General features: G+C 38.9%; 1 protein-coding gene across 5 annotated transcripts in view; it reads left to right on the top strand.

Moving 5' to 3' along the window:
• map3k20a (mitogen-activated protein kinase kinase kinase 20a) overlaps positions 1-24,467 on the top strand; it is a 55,866-nt gene that overhangs the window by 27,952 nt on the left and 3,447 nt on the right. For all 5 annotated transcript variants that reach the window (XM_056243485.1, XM_056243486.1, XM_056243487.1 and 2 more), the window contains 8 exons: positions 1,375-1,510; positions 5,778-5,822; positions 5,891-5,918; positions 7,303-7,436; positions 8,857-8,919; positions 9,729-9,827; positions 21,446-21,562; positions 21,803-21,877. In XM_056243485.1, coding sequence (XP_056099460.1) covers positions 1,375-1,510; positions 5,778-5,822; positions 5,891-5,918; positions 7,303-7,436; positions 8,857-8,919; positions 9,729-9,827; positions 21,446-21,562; positions 21,803-21,877 — 697 coding nt within the window. The remainder of the gene's footprint in view (positions 1-1,374; positions 1,511-5,777; positions 5,823-5,890; positions 5,919-7,302; positions 7,437-8,856; positions 8,920-9,728; positions 9,828-21,445; positions 21,563-21,802; positions 21,878-24,467) is intronic.

Here is a 24,467-nt window from a genome sequence, read left to right as displayed (position 1 = left end):
ACTTCAAAGGACACCAGTAATGTATTTTTTTTCTACGGCATGTTTATAAAAGCTACTTAAATATCCTAATTGAACTAAGGTCTAATCCTGGCCTAATCTAAACCCTGTCTGTGAAACCAGACCATTGTGTCCTGGTGGTCTAGAAAGTCCTGGGTGTTTGATGCTATATTAAGACGATCTGGAACTGGGCCAGGATACAGGGACAGGAGATTCCTGTCCCTCCCTACAGCTAAACAGGGAAACATCGAATGAAGAAAAGAAATGTGACGTGTCAAAAAAGGGAAGTTTTATTTCACATATAATTGTGAAATTCCAGTAGCATTTGTAATAAAAGAGACAGACAGGGAAATCAGTCACACGGGAAGTGTGTTGAAGTTGAGCAAGCAGGGCGTCAGGGGTGGGGCTCGACGGGACGGGCCTCCTGGGAGGTGTTTGAGGACACCCGTTCCAGCTCCTGTCCCTTTATAAACAACTGTTGTCTGAAGAGAATGTGTTGCTCCCTCTGCTGGGTAAATCAGGTGTTACAAATGTACAGTGACTCAGGCTTGACTGTACTTATATACACCATTTGATGATTCTGCACTAATGTTGCCAGCTTAAAAAATGTCTTATGTTTAGTGGCATTTATCCGGTCTAGGGAATAAAGACAACATTCAGCCATTATTCTTACACACGTTTCTTTGCATACTGTGGCCAAACCTGTAAAATCAGTGAAAAACAACAAACGCCACATTTTGTCTTCAAAACATAAATTGTCTATGTAATCCAAAAGTGTGGCTGTGGGTATACAGTTGAAAACTGAAAACAAATATATATATATATATATATATATATATATATATTTTCCATTTATTTTAAATCTTTGGACAAACAAGTGTTTTTTTTAGTCCATTATTTCCACTGTACTCCAAAAGTGTGAATGTGGGTATAGGATTTGTCAGAATTGAAAGCAATACGTAATATTAAAATGTTCAAACACTAATATTTCTGTTAGTGTTAAAATGAATATATTTCGTCTTCTAACAAATATTTTAACAATGTTTTTTCTCTCTCTCTTGTTCTAGCCCCAAAGTCCAGTGAAATTAAAAATTATGTTGTTAAATTGACAATGCAATCCTGTGGGTATAAATTGAAGAAAAAAAAACTAATTTGAAAGCAGTGTGTAATATTTACATTTTCAAAAAATATATTACTTTTTTTAAACTAATATAATTATGTACATCTCCATAAATATTTTTATATTAGTACATCAATGTATGACACATTATGCAGTAAAATATTAATGTATGTAACCTAATCACTTGTTGATGAATATTGCTATGTTTATGAACAGGGATATTATGTTGATGAATATGATGTGTGTGGTGTGAGCAGGTGTGAGATCGAGGCGACTCTGGAACGTCTGAAGCGGTTGGAGAGAGATCTGAGCAGCAAAGAACAAGAGCTGAAAGAAAGAGAGAGACGGTTAAAGATGTGGGAGAGAAAACTCATCGAGCAGTCTAACACACCGGTGAGTGTCTCTCTCTCTCTCTCTCTCTCTCTCTCTCTCTCTCTCTCTCTCTCTCTCTCTCTCTCTCTCTCTCTCTATCTCTCTCTCTTTCTCTCTCTCTCTCTCTCTCTCTCTCTCTCTCTCTCTCTCTCTCTCTCTCTCTCTCGTAAAGCAACTGTTAACTCAAAAACCGTTTCTGTCATCGTTTACTCGCATGTTTTTCCAGGTCGTTTGTTTCTTTAGTAGACCATAAAAAGAAGAATTCACAGTACAGTAGTGGCCAAAAGTGATGTTTAGAGGGGATGTTTGTTATTTATGACCCTACAAATTCGATTAAACCATCAAAATATGAGGAAAATATTTTTAATTTGTTGAAATATTATAAATATAAGGGAATAACAAAACAATGAACTTGGTTAGGGTATCTATGTGACAAAATTATTTGGCAAACTACATCTACATTTATATAGCACATTTAAATGTAGAAGGCTATCCAAAGTGCTGAACAGAGTTAAGGAAAGTCAAATAAAGACAGTAAAACAATACAAAAAAACAGGCAGTAAAACAAAAATAGAGTTAGATTATTATGCTGAGGAGTAGAGATCTAGTTTCCTCATTTATTATAGGCTATTTATCACATAGGCCTGAGGATAAAACCAGAAACTTCTCTCAAAAATGAAAATTCCTAATCCTAGTAAATGTGTTTCTATTTAAACACCATCAAAATGACTTTGTATTGTCTCACAGAAGTGCATTTATTCAGCAACCACAATCTCAAATAGTCGAGAGATCCATGTTTGGATTTATTACAGTTCGTCACTGAGAAGGTTTGATCGCAGATTTAGTCGCATTGAAGGTCAAACTGACTGATTAACACTTTCACTTAAGTAGAATATCTCAAATGGAGATCTCTAAACTGCAGCTTACACATTTGTCTGTGTTTTCAGATCATCCACGCTGTTTTTCGCAGTGTAGAGAGAGCGTGTGCACACGGTTGCCAGATTGCAGTAAAAGTAGAAAGCGTGTTCTTTTAACAGAAAAACACTGGTTGGGGGATTTAATTCTTGAACTCTGGCAACCGTATGCATGAAAGCTCGTAGCGGCTTGATAGAAACAGTCTGCGATGTTTTGTCTCCTCTTTTATTCGACAAAAACAAAGAGTGATCTTGGTCAAGTTATTATTTTTTAACTACATTTTAGTCTTTTTTCGTCAAAGATGTTGCATGTTGATAAAGTCACAGTTATCGTTGGTGTCGTCTCGTCATCGTCTCGTATTAGTCATGGAAAAAAAGGTGACAAGGAGACAAAATCTCGACTCGGACTTGCTTCCTCAAAGACTCGGTCTCGACTCGGACTCGGCATAGGCGGTCTCGTCCCCATCACTACTCTAAACTGCAGCTTACACATTTGTCTGTGTTTTCAGATCATCCACGCTGTTTTTCGCTGTGTAGAGAGAGTGTGTGCACACGGTTGCCAGATTGCAGTAAAAGTAGAAAGCGTGTTCTTTTAACAGAAAAGCACTGATTGGGGGATTTAATTCTTGAACTCTGGCAACCGTACGCATGAAAGCTCGTAGCGGCTCGATAGAAACAATCTGCGATGTTTTGTCTCCTCTTTTATTCGACAAAAGCAAAGAGTGATCTTGGTCAAGTTATTATTTTTAACTACATTTTAGTCTTTTTTCGTCAATGATAAAGTCAAAGTTATCGTTAGTGTCGTCTCGTCATCGTCTCGTCTTAGTCATGGGAAAAAAGGTCGCCAACGAACATTTTTTGTCATAGATTTCATTAATGAAATTAACAGTAGTGTGTCAGAAACGAAACACCCATAACCATATCTGAGTGTCAGCTCTTCCTCAGCACTTGATACACAGTGATACGAACAGTAACGATGGCGTCGGTTTTACCGAATCAAATCCTGCAGAATCGAGTCTCGTTCTTCTGGAAGTTCATCAAAGTGGATTTGCAGCTCTAAACGAATCAAACTCTTCCGGTCTGAAGCTACAGTGTATGAGGGTCTTGTAGACGTTGTTCACAGGCAGCCAATGAAGACCAGAGACTGGCGTTCGGCAAATTAGGTTTCGTCTAAGAAGTGAGACTGGAATCACTGACGACTCGTCTCAGGCAGTTCAGAATCGATTCTCTCTTTGTTAAATCCATTTCTCAAGCACTTTGATCTTTGAAACTTTGCAGAGCTTCTACATTCTCACACAGCCACTGCGTGAAAGCCGAGGTAATATCCGAAAAAAGCATAATAGGGGCACTTTAAACCGTATATGCTGGACACTTGCTCACTGTCTTTCCTTCAATATCCATTCAATTCAATCATATAAAAGAACAGTTTAGTTTATGTAAAGAAGGGCACGGTTTATTTTTGTCTACACAACTCAATCCAGACGTTTCAAGTTTTCTCAGATGAGGAATAGCTTGTGAAGGAAACTGCACACATTTAGTTCCAGTGTGTATGTGCTTCTGAATCTTTTTTCCCCCCATCAGGAACAGTGTTTATTTGCTGGAGAAAATCTCCTGTCTTTGTAAGAAGAGTTTTAAGTGTAATAAGTCGTGTGTCGTGGAGGTTAGAGCAGTCACTTTCTCTGATTCCCTGTAACGGCTGTATTAGGTGAGGCCGCCTGACGCCCACCGGGTCCTTATGGATGTTATTTATGGCAAATGAAGTGGATGTATAGCCACATGCTGAGGAGAGCGAGAGAGAACAGCGTGTCAGCGTGGCGAGGACAGCGCGCACTTACGAACAACTGACATTTCACTGACATTAAGATTGGCCAATTTGAGCAGTGTGAAGACTGTGAGGAACTCGCACACCGTCAAGAAGGAGAGAGAGAGAGAGAGATTGAAAAACATGAGCAAGAAAGAGTATTTCAATATTTCTTCCAGCAGAAATGAAATGCGTTACAGTCGAGGATCTGTTCCTCTGTTCTTCTATTCACACTTTCCTAGGAAACCTGAAAAGCTGTAAAAAAGAAAAGAAAAGAAAAAGAAATGACAGTGCTGTTCACTAGATATACCACTGATATTAATTCAGTTAAAGACTTTTATAGGAGGCTATATTTAAAAAAAACTGTACTTATATATAATATATAATGTAACTGTAATATAATATTAATGAAATTATAGATGTACTTAGAGAATGACGGTGAAGGAAAGCTAAACCAGACTCATCTAAATAATAATTCGTAACGGTTCGTATATTCGTTTATTCGGACTGAATTTGTGCTCGTTTATAAGAAATTTGCTGATTTGAAAAACTATAAATAGCATTATACGTGATTACACCGAACTGTTTCTATTGGTTCTTTTCCAAATGTATTTATAATCAACATTTCAGTCGTCTCGTCCGCCTTTTTTTTTCTTTTTCTTTTTTTCACTGAGCTCGTCGCAGTGCATTCTGGGATTACATTTGTTATATCGACATCACTAATCCAAAGGAAAAATGTTTTTGATATTTGATAAAACATTTGCTTGGGTCATTTGTTTAGGTAAAATTGTAAAAACATCACGAGCATTAGTTTTGATGATTTTAAAAATATTAATATTATTCCCCTCAATCTTTCTTCAAGGTGTCTTTATATTTTATCTTTGATAGTGTGTCTGAGACATTTCTCTTTTAACAATTATGTAAGTGAGACTGTGATATCTCTGTACTGATGTCTAAAAATTGATTTACTAAAAAAAAAACGTTCTGTGACAATGATTAATCTTGCCTGAGATATGTTGCCTGTCAATCAATCTGTCCATCAGATGGAACATGATTAATCTCCCTGAAGGTTGAGGAAAATATGAAAGTTTATGGAATATTTCATTACTTTAGAGGGGAAGATTTGATCTTAACACATAACCTGGAACACAACTTCACATCCTGTTAATAAGCTGCCAATTCAAAAACAAAACTGAGATACAGAATAAAGTTAAAATGTCATAAAAGCATCCAAAAATGAGATGTCAAAAACACCAAGAAACAAACACACACACACAAATAAATGTAGATATTCTAGATATAACATGTCAATTAATTCTATGTAAGAATTTGCCTCATTTTTAAATTATTTCTACACTTGTAAATGAGGGATATCAATGAATGACTCTCTTATTTGCATTAAAAGTGAGCGTCATTGGTCAAACATTGCTCAATGGAGTGAGCGTATTCAGTCGTTCTTGTTGTTAATATCTATACTTCACGTTATAAGAACACTATATATATGTCATTTGATAAGTGAACTTGATGACTGTATGATGACGAGTGCTTGTGTTCTTCTGTCCGTCTCTGACAGCTTCTTCCAAACCTGGCGATCCACTCCTGGACAGAAGAACATGTGGTGGGTGTTTTTTCAATCGAGATGATTTCAGATTTTTGTTCTTTTTTTAACATCTTTTGTCTTTATAGCATTTCTGGATGGAGCAGATCTTTGAAGGTGAGATTCTTCTTCACCTCTGATGTTGATTAACTGTTCATTTAAAGCTTTCTTTTCATCAAAGAAAAACTGAAACCTGTTTTCAACATTGATAATAATCATAAATGTTTCTTGAGCATCGAATCATCACATTAGAAGGATCATGTCAGACTGAAGACTGGAGTAATGATGCTGAAAATTCAGCTTTGATCACAGGAATAATTTTTTTTTTTTTTACAACAACTATTTTAAATTGAAATTATATTTCAGAATATTACTGTTTTAAATAAATGCAGCCTCTCTGAGGATAAGATATTTCTTTAAAAAACATTAAAGGTGCACTATGTAAGAATTTTGCAGTAAAATATGTGTTATATATTTTGTTTAGTTGATTACTTACAATATCCCAAATTTGTAAATCGTGAGAAAATTGCTATTTTAACCGAGGAAACGGGGCGTGGGAGCAGGGGTGAGGAGTCATATCCGCGTTACCCTCGGTTTCCGCTCGTACTGCCATAGTAACCATGGCGACAGACGTGGACAACTGGGTTACGCCTAGCGGTACGCTCACGCTGTTGTTGTTTTGTTCAAACATTTTGGAACATGGCAAGTAAGACAAAAAGAGGACTAAAACGAAGATCAATATCATTTTCGAGATGCCGAGAGCTCCACGTCCGCGACTAACTTCGACTTGACAGAGCTCTTGCATGTACTTTATTAGACAGGTGAGCAAATGTACATAAAACTAATCAATGTTATATACCTCAACATGATGACATGTTAGAATATGATCTGTATGTTATTCTAATGTTGATCTAGCTTAGTCTCATACAGCCAACAAACAACCTAACTAACAACATTCAACACACTCAAATGCCGTTTAGTGTGATAGTGTAACTGTTAGAGCAAGTGAAACAGCGCTGCGTTACCTCAAGTTTAATTCGTCTAATAAACTGACCTGTGTGAGTAGTAATAAAGCACTTGCGGGTAGTTCGGTAGAATTAGTTGTCCTTATTCCTTTATATCCGCGGGACTCGCGTGTGGCACTGGTATCTGTCTCTTATTAGCAATCGCGCCCTGCTTCATACCACAGTCATGTTAAAAACATAAATGTTTTCACTAATTCATAAACATTATTAGATCCATCGGCTTGACGACAAGATCCATAATTCCGCTTAATGCTTTGCGTCATCAACCTACGACTTTGTTATTGTAAGAGGTTAGTGACCCCTAGCGGCGAAAAAAGTTACATATTTTAGCTTTAAACAAATCTAACTGACCCTAAACTTTTGAACGGTAGGTTTAATATCCTTAGATCAGTATAAAAGTATAAAAACAATAGAATTTGATGCAGAGTCCCTGCTATAGAAAGATGACCGTGTGTGTGTGTGTGTGTGTGCTGCAGGTGATGGAGAGCTGCAGCAGTACGCTGAGGTCTTCATGCAGAATCACATCACAGGACAGAGACTCCTGCTGCTGTCTGAGAGTGACATGAGGGATCTGGGTGTGACGTCCAAAGGACACATCATACATCTGAAGGTGCCACGCTACGTCCTCCACGATTACAGCTCATATCTATGTTAGAAATATATATACATTATTTGTCCGTGTCCTAGTTAAAACTGCTTACTTCTCTGGATTTAAACATTCTTAGAAACATTTGGGATAAAGAAAGTTCACAAATCAACCAAATATATAACATTGTTCGAGTGGACACTGGTGAAGAGAACATTACACGACATCAAGCTACGCCTTTGTTTTGAGTAAACGCCCTCTAGTGGCAAAAAATTACATAGTGTGCCTTTAATGTAAAAAGAATTTAATGCGAGTTTGAATATAATTTTTATAAACAGACTGAAAGCAACAACTGATAGGCTAATTCACCTCGGATCTATAATAAATGAAAGGAAAGAACATCTTCAACTCAAAGTGAACAAACAAGTGTATTCCATGATAAATAAAGATTGATTCAGTCACTCAGAATGCATTTTTAATCAGGTTAAAATGGTGTAAGATTTATGAATTTGATTATGTACTTATCCATTTCATTGCGAATGCAGTGCGCTTGCAGAGAGACTCCGCCCACACGCTCTTCTGATTGGCTGGGATCTTTGATTGATTTTGTCGCAGTTTGAACAGATAAATCACATCACGTCTGGTTAGGACTGTTTAAATTTGCTTTTCAAAGCTGCAATTTCTGATTTAACAGATGTAACGAGCAGCATCATGTTTATCATTTATGTTTATTTCCCCTGTTTTGTCTGAATACTGCCATACTCTCCCATACGTAAACGCCATTTCTGAGAAGTCACGTGCCGTAATCTGGCGACTGTCGGCTTTAGTTCCTCGTCTGTCGATGCAGTGTGAATCGGCCTAAAGAAACCGAGCAAGAAATCTCACACAGATTTCAATATGTGAAGATCTCAATATGAAGGCGAATGAACAAAATGAAGACCAGATGATCTGAGCAATGCCACATTCATTCATGTCTCGACAATTGATTTATTTGTCCCTTGGAATTAATTTTATTCCCCCCAATGAATTTTTTTAGAAATATCCGTGACGGCGTTGATGTTTAATTGAAAACTCCATTCTGTCATATTGCTAAGCTTTGAAAGAGCGACCTCTGAGAAATAATTTTTCCTCCTCTGGGAAACGCTGCTAACTGACATCACACGTCTGATCCTGTAAAGCGTTAGTATGTTCGCTCCATAGAGAGCGTGATTTGTTGAATTAATTACTCTAGATGTATATGACATATGCCAGAGCACGAATTATATGTTCATAAGTGATACACAATGGTATTAATTGTTGTTTTGCTGCTGAAAGTCCATTAACAGGTAATAATTATGTAACATTTACACACAGCTGGTCATTGGCTGATTGTCAATGCGCTGCATAACTGCATAAATCCATCTCGTAATGTTTTAAACATTGTGTCAAATCTTTTCTTTTTCAGACCGAAATTGAGAAACTCACCCACGACTACCTGAGTCTGTTCCACTTTCCTCCGTTGATCAAGGCATGTGTTCACTTTCTAGATCATCGTTTACATAGAGCTGACATGTTTTGAGCAATCGCCACACTGTTTTGGCTGAATTCATCCTTATCCACCACACTTTAAAAAGGTTACACTTTCTGTTAGGCTGACGTAGTTACATTGTACTTGCTCAAATAAGTACTGAGTAATATTAATTAAGTACATGTACTTACTATAGAGTTACAATTAGGGTCAGGGTTTAGTTTAGGGTTAGTTACTTGTAATTATGCATAATTTACTGTTATTACTATAACTACGTCACCTTAAAATAAAGTGTTACCAAATCTTTTTTGCTTTTAGTAAACTAAACTTAATTTACTGGGTTTATCCAATTGATTTGACTTGACAAGCTATCTCAGCTTTTGGAAGTAGGTAAAACTCAAAAAAGCCAGTGAAAAAAAAAAAAATATATATATATATATATATATATATATATATACTGTATATATATATTTATATATAATGACTTGAGATTTTTTATACAGTACACAGCTAATGTATTTATATTAGTGCTGTCAAATTGATTAATCATGATTAATCGCATCTAACATAAACGTTTTTGTTTACGTATATGTGTGTGTATATATAATATTATATTTATATATTATATATATTTGTCACTCTGTATGTGTGTGCTCATGCCTGTATATATATACACACACACACACACACAAAGACATATATATATATATATATATATATATATGTAATATATATACACATACACACATATTATGTAAATAAAAACATTTGACAGCACTCATTTAAATGTTCCTTGTGTGCGCTCTTAGGATGGTTTGGCCACTGAAGAAGAAGACGAGGAGTGGAGCAAGACTGTAAATCTGGAGTTAGTGTTTGGATACCACTGGAAAGCAGGCACAGGCAACACGGTAAATCACTCCGCTTCATATCATGTGTAGGAGCCCTCATAGTTATTGATAGGTTTATGATACACAGCTTAGGCCCTGTCCCAAATGTCACACTTCATGTGCACTTACGGTCTTGTGGACTTACTATGGCCACCACATGTGCGTGCCTGTTAACTCCACAAGACCGGAGGGTGTCCCATTTGTCATTTTAGGTTATGTTTACACAGTTTACACATTTAAGCGATTTTAAACCATTCAAGCGCAAGAAGAGGCTAAAGAGAAGTTGATTGAGCGTTGTTTATCTGTGCACACACACCTGAAGCGCACACACACACAGAGGCAGGTTTCAGATAGCGGGCTAACACCGAATTGATTCCTTTTTCGCGTCTCCTTGCGCTTGAACATACACATACACACAAAATTGTGTTAAAATACACCTATCGGCAAGTATAGCCGTCTGTGGTTGCTAGCCCAGTTTTAGATGGTTGCTTGGGTGTGGAGGCTGTTTGGTGAAAATCATATGTGCATATATCTCTGTTTCCATCCACCTATTTTCATGTTTATTTTGGGATATCGCATTTAAAAAAAACTAGATGAACAAAAAAAAGAAGTATTATTTTATTCGATAATAAGACATGCGCATAAACTATGATGAAAACACATTTAAAGAAATAAATCCCTGGATGCGTAACAAAAAGATCCTGTGACTTTGCCTCAACAGTGGATGTGATTAGATAACCAGTGGATCAGTATCATCGCACAGCCTCTCAAATGTTGGCTGGATGATTCTGAAACGCCTGAGCCAAAGTCTGTCATACGAGTGATGTGGTTTAATTCCCAGAAGCGTCTCACACGACTGCGTTCCCAAACACTAGGCAAACAAACGCAAGAGAACCTGACAGCGTTTATTGCGTTAAGTCATTTATGATGGAGGGAAAAAAGCCACAGTGGTTTCCCAGATTGCAGCAACTTCCATTTTTATTATTACAAATTTCCCAGGAAGTGACGATTTTGTTCTCTTGAACACGTGAGATGGAAACGCTGCTTTATTCACAAATGTTTTATGCAATATTTTGCGTTAAATTCGCAACTTTGGCTGGAAACTGATATTGACATGACGCTTAGTTTTTGTCATATCTATGAATTTAATCAAAAATACTTTCAAAAATGCTATTTAATTTCTGTATTAATACGATTTTTTGCGGCATAAACTCAGTCATAATGAAGCAAAAAGTCATAACTTTATAAGTAGTAAAGCATAATGTATAAGAAAAAACAATATAGAAAATAAATAATGTTTTATTTCTTAAATTATTTTAAGAAAACTGCCTCAATATAAAAAAAAAAAAAAAAAAAAACGGCAAATCAAAGTCACGTGGTCCAACCAACAGAGGTATGCAGAAAAAACCTAAAACAGGAAATGATATCATAGAGAGGACCCCGCAGACCCTCATGAACACGCGTCTCAGGGTCAATAAATATAAATAAAATATATAAATAAATATAAATAATTAACGTTTTATCACAATGCATGGTTAGTTCGGGATGTAAAATGTCATTTGGTGAAGCAAAAAAACGTTTTGTTTAATATAATATATATTTAAAAACTTTTTGAAAAATAAAGATTAAAATGCAGACACTCGCATGGATTCTAGACAAATTATGATCACACCACATTTTGAATTGGCTTTTCTTGGAAATGTTACCAAGATGATTTCATTCCTAATAATCTTTTTTAAAAGGGTTTTCCTTGTCATTGCTCACTTAAAAAAGTAATTGCATTCCTCTCATCAACAATCCGCATGATGGTCGAATAAATCGGAGAAACACGAATGCAGCGTTTCCTCACGGTTCTCTTTAATGTATGAAATGCTTGTGATTTGCTGTCATTATTTTCGCATCACCGTCTGTGCATCATTTCCTGTGTTGACAGGGAGCTTTTGTTGCCGATGTGATGTCTTGTCATAACTGAGACTTTTTGTCACACAATTGCGGCGCTCCTTGATTTGAAGTTGTCTTCCTCAAGTAAAAAAATGCCTGTTATCGCCCTCCTCCGAAGACTGACCACTGTCGCGCTAAACGCATTTGCCGTTCCCAAGCCTCTTGTTTTGGTTCCTCTTTTTCGTTCACTTAAAAGAGGCCGCAAGAGATGAATGATTTCTGGTGTAAAGCCAGGCGTAGCATCCATCCACCCCCTCTCGCCGGCGAGCCTTTGTTTGGGCTCCTGACACAGGAGAGCGACTGCGTCTTCACTTTCCGTTTGAATTTAATCAAAAATTTAGCCAGAAGTCATTTTCTTTTTAAAAGGCAAATGTTATTTAATCTTTCAGCTGTTCATTGTCCCATCATAAATAGTCCCCTTTCAACGCGTGCGGCGGGGCTGAAGCGGGGCCGCTAATTGCCTCCTATTTCTCCTGACATGTGGTGGTTTGGTTGGGAGGAAGCTCAGCGGGAAGAAGGAAACAGGAGTCTGAGAAAATGAGAGCTAATTATTTTCCCCTGCCTGGTGTCAGCCTCCGTGTCAGCCTTGTTTTTACAAACTGCAAGGTTTTTTTTTTGCACTAAATAAAACAAACCCGCTTCGCTCGAGTTTTTTTTTTTTTTTCTGCCTTTTTTCACTCGTCTCTCTCTCTCTCTCTCTCTTTCTCTCTCTCTCCCTCTCTCTCTCTTTCTCTCTCGCTCTCTCTCTCTCTCTCTCTCTCTCTCTCTCTCTCTCTCTTTCCTGGCGGTGTCGTGGTACCAGCTGCACTTCTCAAAGCCTAAATGAGACCCTACGATTGTGCTTTGCCCATCTGACAGCACAGAGTGTTTCTGTTAATGAGGATATCAGGGCTTAGTCGCCGGAAAGGTGCTGAATTATGTATGAGGTGTCATTAGACGCTTACCACGCTGGCCGTCATTACCGCGCATTGTTTCTGCTGCTGCTATTAGGCAGGGATAACGTTTGGCAAACGCTTGGTCAGCACTCGGTCGACTTGTTACTGGACGCCTTTAAGACCCGTCCAAAAAAAAAACAAGCTGGCACGCGCTCACGGTTGCCTGTTCCTGCTTGTGTAACAGGGTTATATATAGCATGTGTCTCCACTTGCCAATAATGAAGCGTTGAAATGATCAGACTGAAAGATGATTGGTTAGGATGGAGTTAACGGGGTTTCCTTTTGGCCGGCTGTCTCTCTGTGGAGTCTGTGTTGAAGTGTAGCCTTAATGCAATTCGCCCCTGGCTAAGCCCCGCCCCCCTTAGTTACTGTTGCTACGTCCGACAAACAAACTTCATCTGGGCTCTGGTATAAACATGGCTTATGCTGTGACAGCTCTTCCTGCTGAAATTTTATCAAACTTTTATAAAGCAGCAAATAAAGTGTCCGATAGAAGTAGGCAAAAGCGGCTGCAATATGTGTTCGAAGGCTATATTCACGACATACAGGTGAAACGCAAGGAACAACAAGGCATCCAAATAGAGGCAAAAGCATACTGGTCACAGTCAAAAAATGACCCACCGCATATCCTACTAATGGAGACGGAGGCTGGGATTAACAATATCAAGGACCAACACTGTTCATTAGGGGTGGAACGGTACACAGAAGTCACGGTTCGGTTCATACCTCGGTTCAGACATCACGGTTCAGTACGATTTCGGTACAATGGAGTGAAAAGCAAAGCAAAAATGCAGAAGGCATTTTTATAAATGTCTTAAACCTTGTATTTTTTTAAATAAGTTTTATTAATAAAGGCATAGAACCAGTTTATTTGTAGTGCACTGACAGTAGTTTTATATAATTAGTTTATTAATTAAATTATTAAAAAGACGAAAAGACCTTGAGATATGTTTGGTAATTGTACCTGAATGAATTTAAAATTAATTTGCTATTTCAGATCAAGATATTTGTTTTCCTTCATTTTAATTAACTAACTTTATTCTCATCTGAATTATAAATAATTGATTTCCGTATAAAATAATACTACCATAAAAACTTTTGTTAACAGTTGTAGGTTACAGTTTGACAAGAGTTTAGAGTGTGACAAAAGCACAATGTTGTGTTTTATTGCCAGTGTACACAAATATAAGTAAACAATTTGCAGTTTTAATGATGTCCTGTATGAAAAAAATGACGGAGTATGTTTTTACGTTTCCACTGTTCGATCGCCCGTGCCTCTCTCTCTCACACACACACACACACACACACTGTTCATCGCGCGATTCGCGCCCGCGCCTCTCTCTCTCTCTCGCACGCGCGCGCACACACACACACACACACTGTTCATCGCGCGATTCGCGCCCGCGTCTCTCTCTCTCTCGCGCGCGCACACACACACACACACACACACACACACACACACACACACTGTTCATCGCGCGATTCGCGCCCGCGCCTCTCTCTCTCTCGCACGCGCGCGCACACACACACACACTGTTCGATCGCGCCTCTCTCTCTCTCGCACACACACACACACTGTTCATCGCGCCTCTCTCTCTCTCTCTCTCTCTCTCTCTCGCGCGCACACAGACACACACACTCCTGCATTGCAATCTTGATCGCAGCCTGTTCATTGCTGCGTTAACAGTCACACCAAAAGCGAATAGAGCGAAATTTATTGCTATTTAAGAGGGTTTTTTTTTTATTTGTACCGTGTATTCTGCGTGCAAATTCGTGCACCGAACCGTGACGCCCGTACCGTTTCGGTTCAATACGAATACATGTACCGTTCCACCCCTACTGTTCATGCAAAGCTGGGTAGGTCTCTATTCACTTCTATAATCGTTATTACAAAGCAAATGGACTACGCGAGTATAACGTTGTATTTATTAGCAGCGTGTGCTAGACGACACTTGTCAGGATTTGACTTCGGTTTGGGAAGGGAAAAAAACGCACACCCCCCTCCAACCTCTCTGGGAAACGCGTATCTGTGTTACAAATTCCCCCAGGCACAACGTTTAACCATATTTTTGATAAAGCTACGACGGTAATAGCCTGCCGAGACCAAAAATATGAGACCCCTGTGTTAAAGTCAATGGAGCGCTGTGAAAAAGTGTCGGACCTCTGTGGGAGCTCGTTCTTGGCTGCGCTGTGATTGGTCAATCTACATTCTAGGGTGTGGCTTAGCCAAAGGCGAATTGGTAAAATCTGTGTTGTTTTGAGGAAATTAATTGCATTCCCGCTGAAAAACAAAGCGTTCTAGCGCGAAAATGTTGCCTATAAATAGTGTTGCGCGCCTTCTTATCAAATTCACATGATCAACCTGTCCTCCATTTTGCTTGGGATCTGATGTTGTCAGAACCAAAGTTCACAGGACTGCGTTCTCTGGGCTCCTCTCAAGCAGAGGACTTCTACATCCCCATTGGTTATAGCGGAGGACTTCTACATCCCCATTGGCTATAGCGGAGGACTTCTACATCCCCATTGGCTATAGCGGAGGACTTCTACATCCCCATTGGTTATAGCGGAGGACTTCTACATCCCCATTGGCTATAGCGGAGGACTTCTACATCCCCATTGGCCATAGCGGAGGACTTCTACGTCCCGATTGGTTATAGCGGAGGACTTCTACGTCCCGATTGGTTATAGCGGAGGACTTCTACATCCCCATTGGCTATAGCGGAGGATTTCTACATCCCCATTGGTTATAGCGGAGGACTTCTACATCCCCATTGGCTATAGCGGAGGACTTCTACATCCCCATTGGTTATAGCGGAGGACTTCTACATCCCCATTGGCTATAGCGGAGGACTTCTACATCCACATTGGCTATAGCGGAGGATTTCTACATCCCCATTGGTTATAGCGGAGGACTTCTACATCCCCATTGGCTATAGCGGAGGACTTCTACATCCCCATTGGTTATAGCGGAGGACTTCTACATCCCCATTGGCTATAGCGGAGGACTTCTACATCCCCATTGGTTATAGCGGAGGACTTCTACATCCCCATTGGCTATAGCGGAGGACTTCTACATCCCCATTGGCCATAGCGGAGGACTTCTACGTCCCGATTGGTTATAGCGGAGGACTTCTACGTCCCGATTGGTTATAGCGGAGGACTTCTACATCCCCATTGGTTATAGAGGAGGACTTCTACATCCCCATTGGTTATAGCGGAGGACTTCTAGATCCCGATTGGTTATAGCGGAGGACTTCTACATCCCCATTGGCTATAGCGGAGGACTTCTACGTCCCGATTGGTTATAGCGGAGGACTTCTACATCCCCATTGGTTATAGCGGAGGACTTCTACATCCCAATTGGTTATAGCGGAGGACTTCTACATCCCCATTGGTTATAGCGGAGGACTTCTAGATCCCGATTGGTTATAGCGGAGGACTTCTACATCCCCATTGGCGATAGCGGAGGACTTCTACGTCCCGATTGGTTATAGCGGAGGACTTCTACATCCCCATTGGTTATAGCGGAGGACTTCTACATCCCCATTGGTTATAGCGGAGGACTTTTAGATCCCCATTGGCTATAGCGGAGGACTTCTACGTCCCGATTGGTTATAGCGGAGGACTTCTACGTCCCGATTGGTTATAGCGGAGGACTTCTACATCCCCATTGGTTATAGCGGAGGACTTCTACATCCCCATTTGTTATAGCGGAGGACTTCTAGATCCCGATTGGTTATAGCGGAGGACTTCTACATCCCCATTGGCTATAGCGGAGGACTTCTACGTCCCGATTGGTTATAGCGGAGGACTTCTACATCCCCATTGGTTATAGCGGAGGACTTCTACATCCCCATTGGTTATAGCGGAGGACTTCTAGATCCCGATTGGTTATAGCGGATGACTTCAACATCCCCATTGGTTATAGCGGAGGACTTCTAGATCCCGATTGGTTATAGCGGAGGACTTCTACATCCCCATTGGTTATAGCGGAGGACTTCTAGATCCCGATTGGTTATAGCGGAGGACTTCTACATCCCCATTGGTTATAGCGGAGGACTTCTACATCCCCATTGGTTATAGTGGAGGACTTCTAGATCCCCATTGGTTATAGCGGAGGACTTCTACATCCCCGTTGGTTATAGCAGAGGACTTCTACATCCCCATTGGTTATAGCGGAGGACTTCTACATCCCCATTGGTCATAGCGGAGGACTTCTACATCCCCATTGGTTATAGCGGAGGACTTCTACATCCCCATTGGTTATAGCGGAGGACTTCTACATCCCCATTGTTTATAGCGGAGGACTTCTACATCCCCATTGGTTATAGCGGAGGACTTCTACATCCCCATTGGTTATAGCGGAGGACTTCTACATCCCCATTGGTTATAGCGGAGGACTTCTACATCCCCATTGGCTATAGCAGAGGACTTCTACATCCCCATTGGTTATAGCGGAGGACTTCTACCTCCCCCTTGTTTATAGCAGAGGACTTCTACCTCCCGATTGGTTATAGCGGAGGACTTCTACATCCCCATTGGTTATAGCGGAGGACTTCTACATCCCCATTGGTTATAGCAGAGGACTTCTACATCCCCATTGGTAATAGCGGAGGACTTCTACATCCCCATTGGTTATAGCGGAGGACTTCTACATCCCCATTGGTTATAGCGGTGGACTTCTACAATGTACATCCCGATTGGTTATAGCAGAGAACTTCTACATCCCCATTGGTTATAGCGGAGGACTTCTACATCCCCATTGGTTATAGCGGTGGACTTCTACAATGTACATCCCGATTGGTTATAGCAGAGAACTTCTACATGCCCATTGGTTATAGCGGAGGACTTCTACATCCCCATTGGTTATAGCCGAACCGCGTCATAGCTCATTACCATAAAGTTGACCTGACTTCAACTCTCCTCGACGCCCTCCCCGGAGCTGGTGACACCAAACAAGCGGACCAAGAGCTTATAAACTGATTAAAGGAAAAGATGGATCTCACTCCGCTTCCAAATGAACTCTGGTGCGGTTTGCATGAAATATGAACGCAACACGGACCAAAGACATGTAACGTTAAATGAACTAAAAACAGGACATGATGTCACAAGATGCGACCCTAAAAAGGACCGAATGCTCAAGCACACCTGTTTTTCTCATCATAGTCGCGATGTTGCCCATCAGAGTTCAGTACAGGCGGGAGAACCGCGTCTCCTCACAGCAGATCTTCAGTTGTGTGTGTGACGGAGGGATTCCTGACGCTGTTTTGACTCCTTTAATCAGTTTATAAGCTCTTCACGAGTTCTCAGCTGGTCAAAATAGCATCATATGTAGGCTACGCACATACAGCGTGCGCATTTAACGAAATATATACGTCATAAAAGCAGACCAATCAGTTTGTGAATATATCCCTATGCCTTTAGGTTTGGTAGGTTCGGTGTTAAAATGCCAATGTGAACGCTAAGCGGACCAGGACTAAATGTTTGGATTTTGCTGGTGCTGATGCTGCTCTCTCTCTCATTGCTGTCTTTGGTCTTGAAATTTAGCTTGTCATAAATAAAATGCAGCGCATATTTGTTGCTTTTGTTGACGTCAATTTTCATATAGCACAAATTTATATTAATAGAGACATTTATGTGTTCAAGTGTAAATAGAACAGTTTTAACCAATCAGATTGCTGTCTTTTGTTTTTGCAAAGCACTTATGTTTTCCTATGCACTGTGGTTTTGAATATTCTTATTTGTTTTGCCTTTTTTGAGATTAAAAATAATATATACGGCTGAAATTAAGATCCACTACCACAAATATATTCGTTTATATTTGTAGGAATGAATGACTCCACAACATTTACCAATTTGCATTCTGTTTAAGCACATTTATTTTTGTAATAAAAAACTACTATGACAGAACAACAGAATATTTGAGGGACAAATGTATACAAAAGACAAAACTTGCATGAGGACGCTCTATCAAACGGCGTGTAAGTGTGTGCAGTGTGAACGGCCACATGTTTTAAGCCGTTCCCTTTGACCTCTGCGGATCTGACGGATCATTACCTCGGCTCAGCCGTGTCTCGCGTGGGCTCTCGGTGAGGGGTCTCATCTCCATTGCTAATGTGAAAGAGAATGGATGTTAAGGTGTCCCGCTCTTGTTATGCCTGAGAAACGAACACGTTCGCTTCTCTGCCCTCTGATCTCTCGTAGCTTCAGTCGTCACATCATTCTGTCTCAGAAACACGCGTGTATGTGTGTGTGTGTGTGTGTGAATGAATACTCTCCCGTTGACATTCAGTGATTCATTCTCAGGCTTGGCTTTATCCGTATTTTATAGGCATTCATCAGCTGTCCTATTGAAACGTCAAAAGTCAAGACGGTGGACACGTGCACACTAGAAAGTTTCATCCTTGTTTATAGGATATCTGCAGGCTTTTTAAAATCAAATTAAATTATTTTAAACACAATATCTGCACAAATACAATTAAAACCGTATTGAAAATGTCATTGTTAATGGCAACATCCTATACCATACATTATAAAACACATTTCAGCCTTTAAACCATTTTTTAAGATAGGGGACGAGTCAAAATAACAAATGATTGTATTCATTAAAATATATTCATTTAAAATATACTATTCTAGATACCTTATTATTCTAAAAATTAGCACATTAGCTTCTTATTGATCCAGCGGTTAACACTACAACACTGTGCGTAATCTGTGTAAAAATATGACACGTTGAAACATGCAGTGCCTACATTTATTTGATTAAATCATGGCCTTTAAAAGTTGAATTATGACATAAAGCCATATTGTGAAATGCTATCAAATTTTCCATCCCCAAATTTAAGACCTCTTGAAATTATAATTAAGACTTTTCTAATAACAATTAAGATATTTGAGACTTTATGACCTTAAATTTGATAAAACTAAATGTTCGACTTTCTAAGGATCCTGTGTTCAGTGTCTGTGCTATTTCTCTCCAGGAGTTATGACGGATGAAAATACCTTTGTACATCTAGAGTTGCAAATACAGTATCTCTTAAAGGGATAGTTCACCCAAAAATGTTCTGTCATCATCTACCCTCCCTCATGTCATTAACCTGCCCTCCCTCATGTCATTAACCTGCAAGTCTTTCGTTCATCTTCAATGAGGTTCATTCTCGTGTTACGCATCATGTTTGAGCTTCTGCAAGAACCAATGAGGTTCATTCTCGTGTTACGCATCATGTTTGAGCTTCTGCAAGAACCAATGAGGTTCATTCTCGTGTTACGCATCACGTTTGAGCTTCAGCAAGAACCAATGAGGTTCATTCTTGTGTTACGCATCACGTTTGAGCTTCAGCAAGAACCAATGAGGTTCATTCTCGTGTTACGCATCACGTTTGAGCTTCAGCAAGAACCAATGAGGTTCATTCTTGTGTAACGCATCACGTTTGAGCTTCAGCAAGAACCAATGAGGTTCATTCTCGTGTTACGCAGCACGTTTGAGCTTCAGCAAGAACCAATGAGGTTCATTCTCGTGTTACGCAGCACGTTTGAGCTTCAGCAAGAACCAATGAGGTTCATTCTCGTGTTACGCAGCACGTTTGAGCTTCAGCAAGAACCAATGAGGTTCATTCTCGTGTTACGCAGCACGTTTGAGCTTCAGCAAGAACCAATGAGGTTCATTCTCGTGTTACGCAGCACGTTTAAGCTTCTGCAAGAGGTTTTTCTCAAACGTCAAGCAAGTTCGGTTGAGCTTCTGTTTATTTTCGCTGATCAATGTTTATATGTGAATAAAAGCCTAAATTCATCATATAAAGCGATCGAGCCTCTTCAAACATTTTTGACTAAACCGTTTAATTCATATGGATTAGTTTTACGATCTCTTTATGAACTTTTTGAAGCGTCAAAGTGGTAGTTGCGTAGCTGTCAATGGAGGGACGGAAATCTCTCAGATTTCTTTAAAACTATCTTCATTTGTGTTCCCAAAATGAATTAAAGTCTTACAGGTTTGGAACAACATGAGGGTGAGAAATTAATGACAGAATTTTCATTTTCGGGTGAACTATCCCTTTAATTTAGCAAGAGAAATCATATAGACTTACAATGAAGGGAGCCAGGTCATATCTAGAGACCAGAGGCCAGTTACATAAACGTTGCCACTATGTTAAAACTGTGTCTTAAGAACTAATTTGACACTAGGAATTAGTCATCTTACTTTTCTTATTAGACCGAACTACCCTTTTATGTGACTGACTATAAAAAGTTAGGACCATTCTGAAGAACAAAAATAGATGGCTAACTTTTAAGATTCGTCTTAGCAGTTTATGCAACCAGCCGCAGAATATCATAGATGACCCGAGAGTAGCCAAAACACATTAGAATCCACAAAGTATTGCACCAAAAACACTTACCTTAGCAACGCCCTGGCAACCACCCACATGTTTTTTATTGGAAAGAACCACTGAAAATTCCTTCAGAATGAGACGAAATTAAAATATGACTTTTCTAAGCGATTAGATTTATCATTTTGAGCTGAGAGAAATTTTGAAAATGTAGTGAGATTGAAGTGTGCAGGTAGTGTGTGTTCTTAATTCCCATTGTTGTCCTCTAGGTTGTGCTGTTGTTATATCACCCTCAATCAGCTAAAATCATACGGGTCTACATTTCTGTTTGTTAAAAACATGCATTATATCTATGCCCACATTTACCTTCACTTTAACCTCATCCTACACACAGTTTTCTCATCTGTGTGTCGCTCTGTCTTTCTGACCTCTGCAGGACTGCAAATGGAAAATGTACATGGAGCTTGATGGGGATGAGGTGGCGATAACATACATCAAAGACGTAACCTTTAATGCTAACAGACCAGATGTAGATGTATTAAAGATGACCAAGGTGCGAAATGCCATATATCACTGTAAATGATGTCTCCATTAGATTCCCACTGCGTTTTGAGGAATCCAGGAGATGAGGTCTTTCTGAGGTCATAAACCTGAGATAATTCTACCTCACAACTATGTTTACTCCACCAACACAAGTCTTAAATGTGTCATGATTAGAGTGAAGATCTGATGCATGTGATGATGCCTTTCAGCCTCTGTTGTGATGTGCTTTAAAATCTAAATTACTCTGCAGCCTCCGTTTGTCATGGATAAATGGATAGTCGGAATATCTGGCACTCAATCTGTAGACTGCATAGTAAACTATGAGGTAAGTACCAGCCAAGAGACTAGAACTTTATTTTACAGTCCTTTACAAGGCACTAACCCTGAACTCAACCCTAAAACTGACCTAAACACCTAAACCTAAATGTAGTTTACCTTAGTGTACTTACCTAAGAAGAACCTGCTGAGTATAAGTACATTGTAAGTCCATAATTACTCTGTATGTGTATATATATATATATATATATATATATGTTTTGTAATGTGGTGTTTTTCAGACTGCATATTCTAGCAAGTTTTAGTGAAAGATTCCAAAGACCAACATTATTTTACTTTGGAATAATGTGCACAATAATAGCATTGTAAAAAATAAGTACTGTTTACTTTAGCTTACCTAAAAGAGTACTTATTACAGAAATAATTATTACTTATTACTGCAATTAAATACAAAAATGTGTTATAGTAATTCATAATAAATCATAAATACATGTCTTTAATTACACATTTGTAATGATAAAGTTGTAATTTAGTGCATTTAAAATATATTAACATTAATTGTAATATTGAATAACACTACAGTTAAAATTATAATCAAGTACTTTACATGTGCTTTAGTATGTTAGTCAACAATAAGTGCACTTCTTTAAAGCATGACATTATCATTGAAACTATTGAATTTAAAATGTGCTTAAATGCAAGACTTTGACATTACAGTGGTGTGAATAAGTTATTACCCCCATGCTAAAGTTGCCTAAAAAGAGGAATAAAAAATCATCTTTTGGAAATTGATCTTAATGCCTTAATTAGAAAAATGAGGAAAAATCCAACCTTTAAGGACACCAATTTTCTTTGTGTATGAATAATGTATCATAAATAAATAAATGTTCTTCCTTAAAATACAGGGTGCATAAGTCAGGCCCCCCCTATGTTAAATTCCCATAGAGTCAGGCAGATTTTTATTTTTAAAGGCTAGTTATTTCATGGATCCAGGATAATATGCATCCTGATAAAGTTCCCTTGGCCTTTGGAATTAAAATAGACCCACATCATCACATTCCCTTCACCATACCTAGAGATTGGCATGGGGTACTTTCCATAAGATCATCTTTCAATGCAAATCAAACCAGCTATTAGGCTAACTGAAATAACACCATGCCCATCTCTAGGTATGGTGAAGGGAATGTGATGATGTGGGATATTTTAATTCCAAAGGCCAAGGGAACTTTATCAGGATGCATATTATCCTGGATCCATGAAATAACTGGCCTTTAAAAATAAAAATCTTTTCAATATCTGGGAATAAATGTTAAACCTGATTTGTGTGATTTATTCAAAGCTAATTACACCCCATTAATTACCCAAATTAGCCAGGACTTGTCCGACTGGTCAAATCTCCCCATTTCATTTCTGGGCAAGATTAATGTAATAAGGATGAACATTCTTCCCAGACTGAACTTTCTATTTCAAAGTTTGCCCTGCTATTTGACTGTTGCTTTCTTTAAAAAGTTAAATTCTATCATATCAAAATTCATCTGGAATAAAAAAAAGCCTAGACTCAAATTTTCTACTTTACTGAAACCCAGGGAACTGGGAGGGGTCTCACTCCCTAACTTCCAGTTATATTTTTGGTCTGCTCAGATAAAAAATATGATAAATTGGTTTCTTAATAGATTGGATTCAGGTTGGGTAGGAATTGAGTCTTCGAGATGTTTCCCAAACTTGTTATGCACTTAACCATTTATTTACAGTGTACATAAAATAGAATCAGTGTCCAATATTTATACGGTATCAAACACTCTCCTGGCTTGGAAAGACGTTTTGAAGTATCTGAATATTCCACATATTTTATCTTTAAAATCTCCTATTTCATTCAACCCTGACCTACCCCCTGCTATTCAGAACATTGGTCTTCGATCATGGAGACTAAGGGGAATTTTGGAGCTGGACCAGTTATTTGACAAGGGCAATCTAAAATCATTTCAGTTGTTAAAACAGCAATTTAACTTACACAATAATGATTTCTACAAATTCTTGCAACTACGACATTTTCTGGAATCACTTTTAAAGGACAATAGAATACGCTTTGATCTTTCTGATATAGAAAAACAATTGCATTCTTCTATTTCCCTCAAAAGGAAGATTTCTGCTTTTTATACTATATTATCTAATGTCGGGCCTTCCTCCTTTGACCCTCTGAAACTGATATGGGAAAAAGACTTTGAAACAAATTTCAGTGATGAGGCGTGGCTATCGGTCTGCTCCGGTGTCTTTTTTAGAGGAGCCTCTATATTGAATCATGAGCAAAACTTTAAGTTCATTTGCAGGACTTATTTAACACCGGCTCGTCTCCATAAGATTTTCCCTAATGTCTCCCAATTGTGTTTCAAGTGTAAGTCTAATATTGGCACAGTGATGCATACGTTTTGGAGCTGTGACATGATTAAGGTGTACTGGAAAGAAATACATAAAATTGTTCAGAGGATTATTGGTAAATCTTTTGCTCTATTTCCGAGTATCTATCTCCTGAACTATAAAGCTGAATGCACCTCAACCATGATCTAGAATGTGTTCTATATCTTTGTACCTACTTAGCGAGGAAGTGTATACTCCTGTTGTGGTCCACTCCTCATGTCCCT

This window comes from Rhinichthys klamathensis, unplaced genomic scaffold, assembly GCF_029890125.1.
Source record: "Rhinichthys klamathensis goyatoka isolate OS25496 unplaced genomic scaffold, OSU_Roscu_1.1 h1tg000800l_1, whole genome shotgun sequence".
Taxonomy (NCBI): Eukaryota; Metazoa; Chordata; class Actinopteri; order Cypriniformes; family Leuciscidae; genus Rhinichthys; species Rhinichthys klamathensis.
The sequence above is the reverse complement of the archived record's forward strand: the minus strand, read 5'-3'. Positions and strand labels throughout refer to the sequence as shown.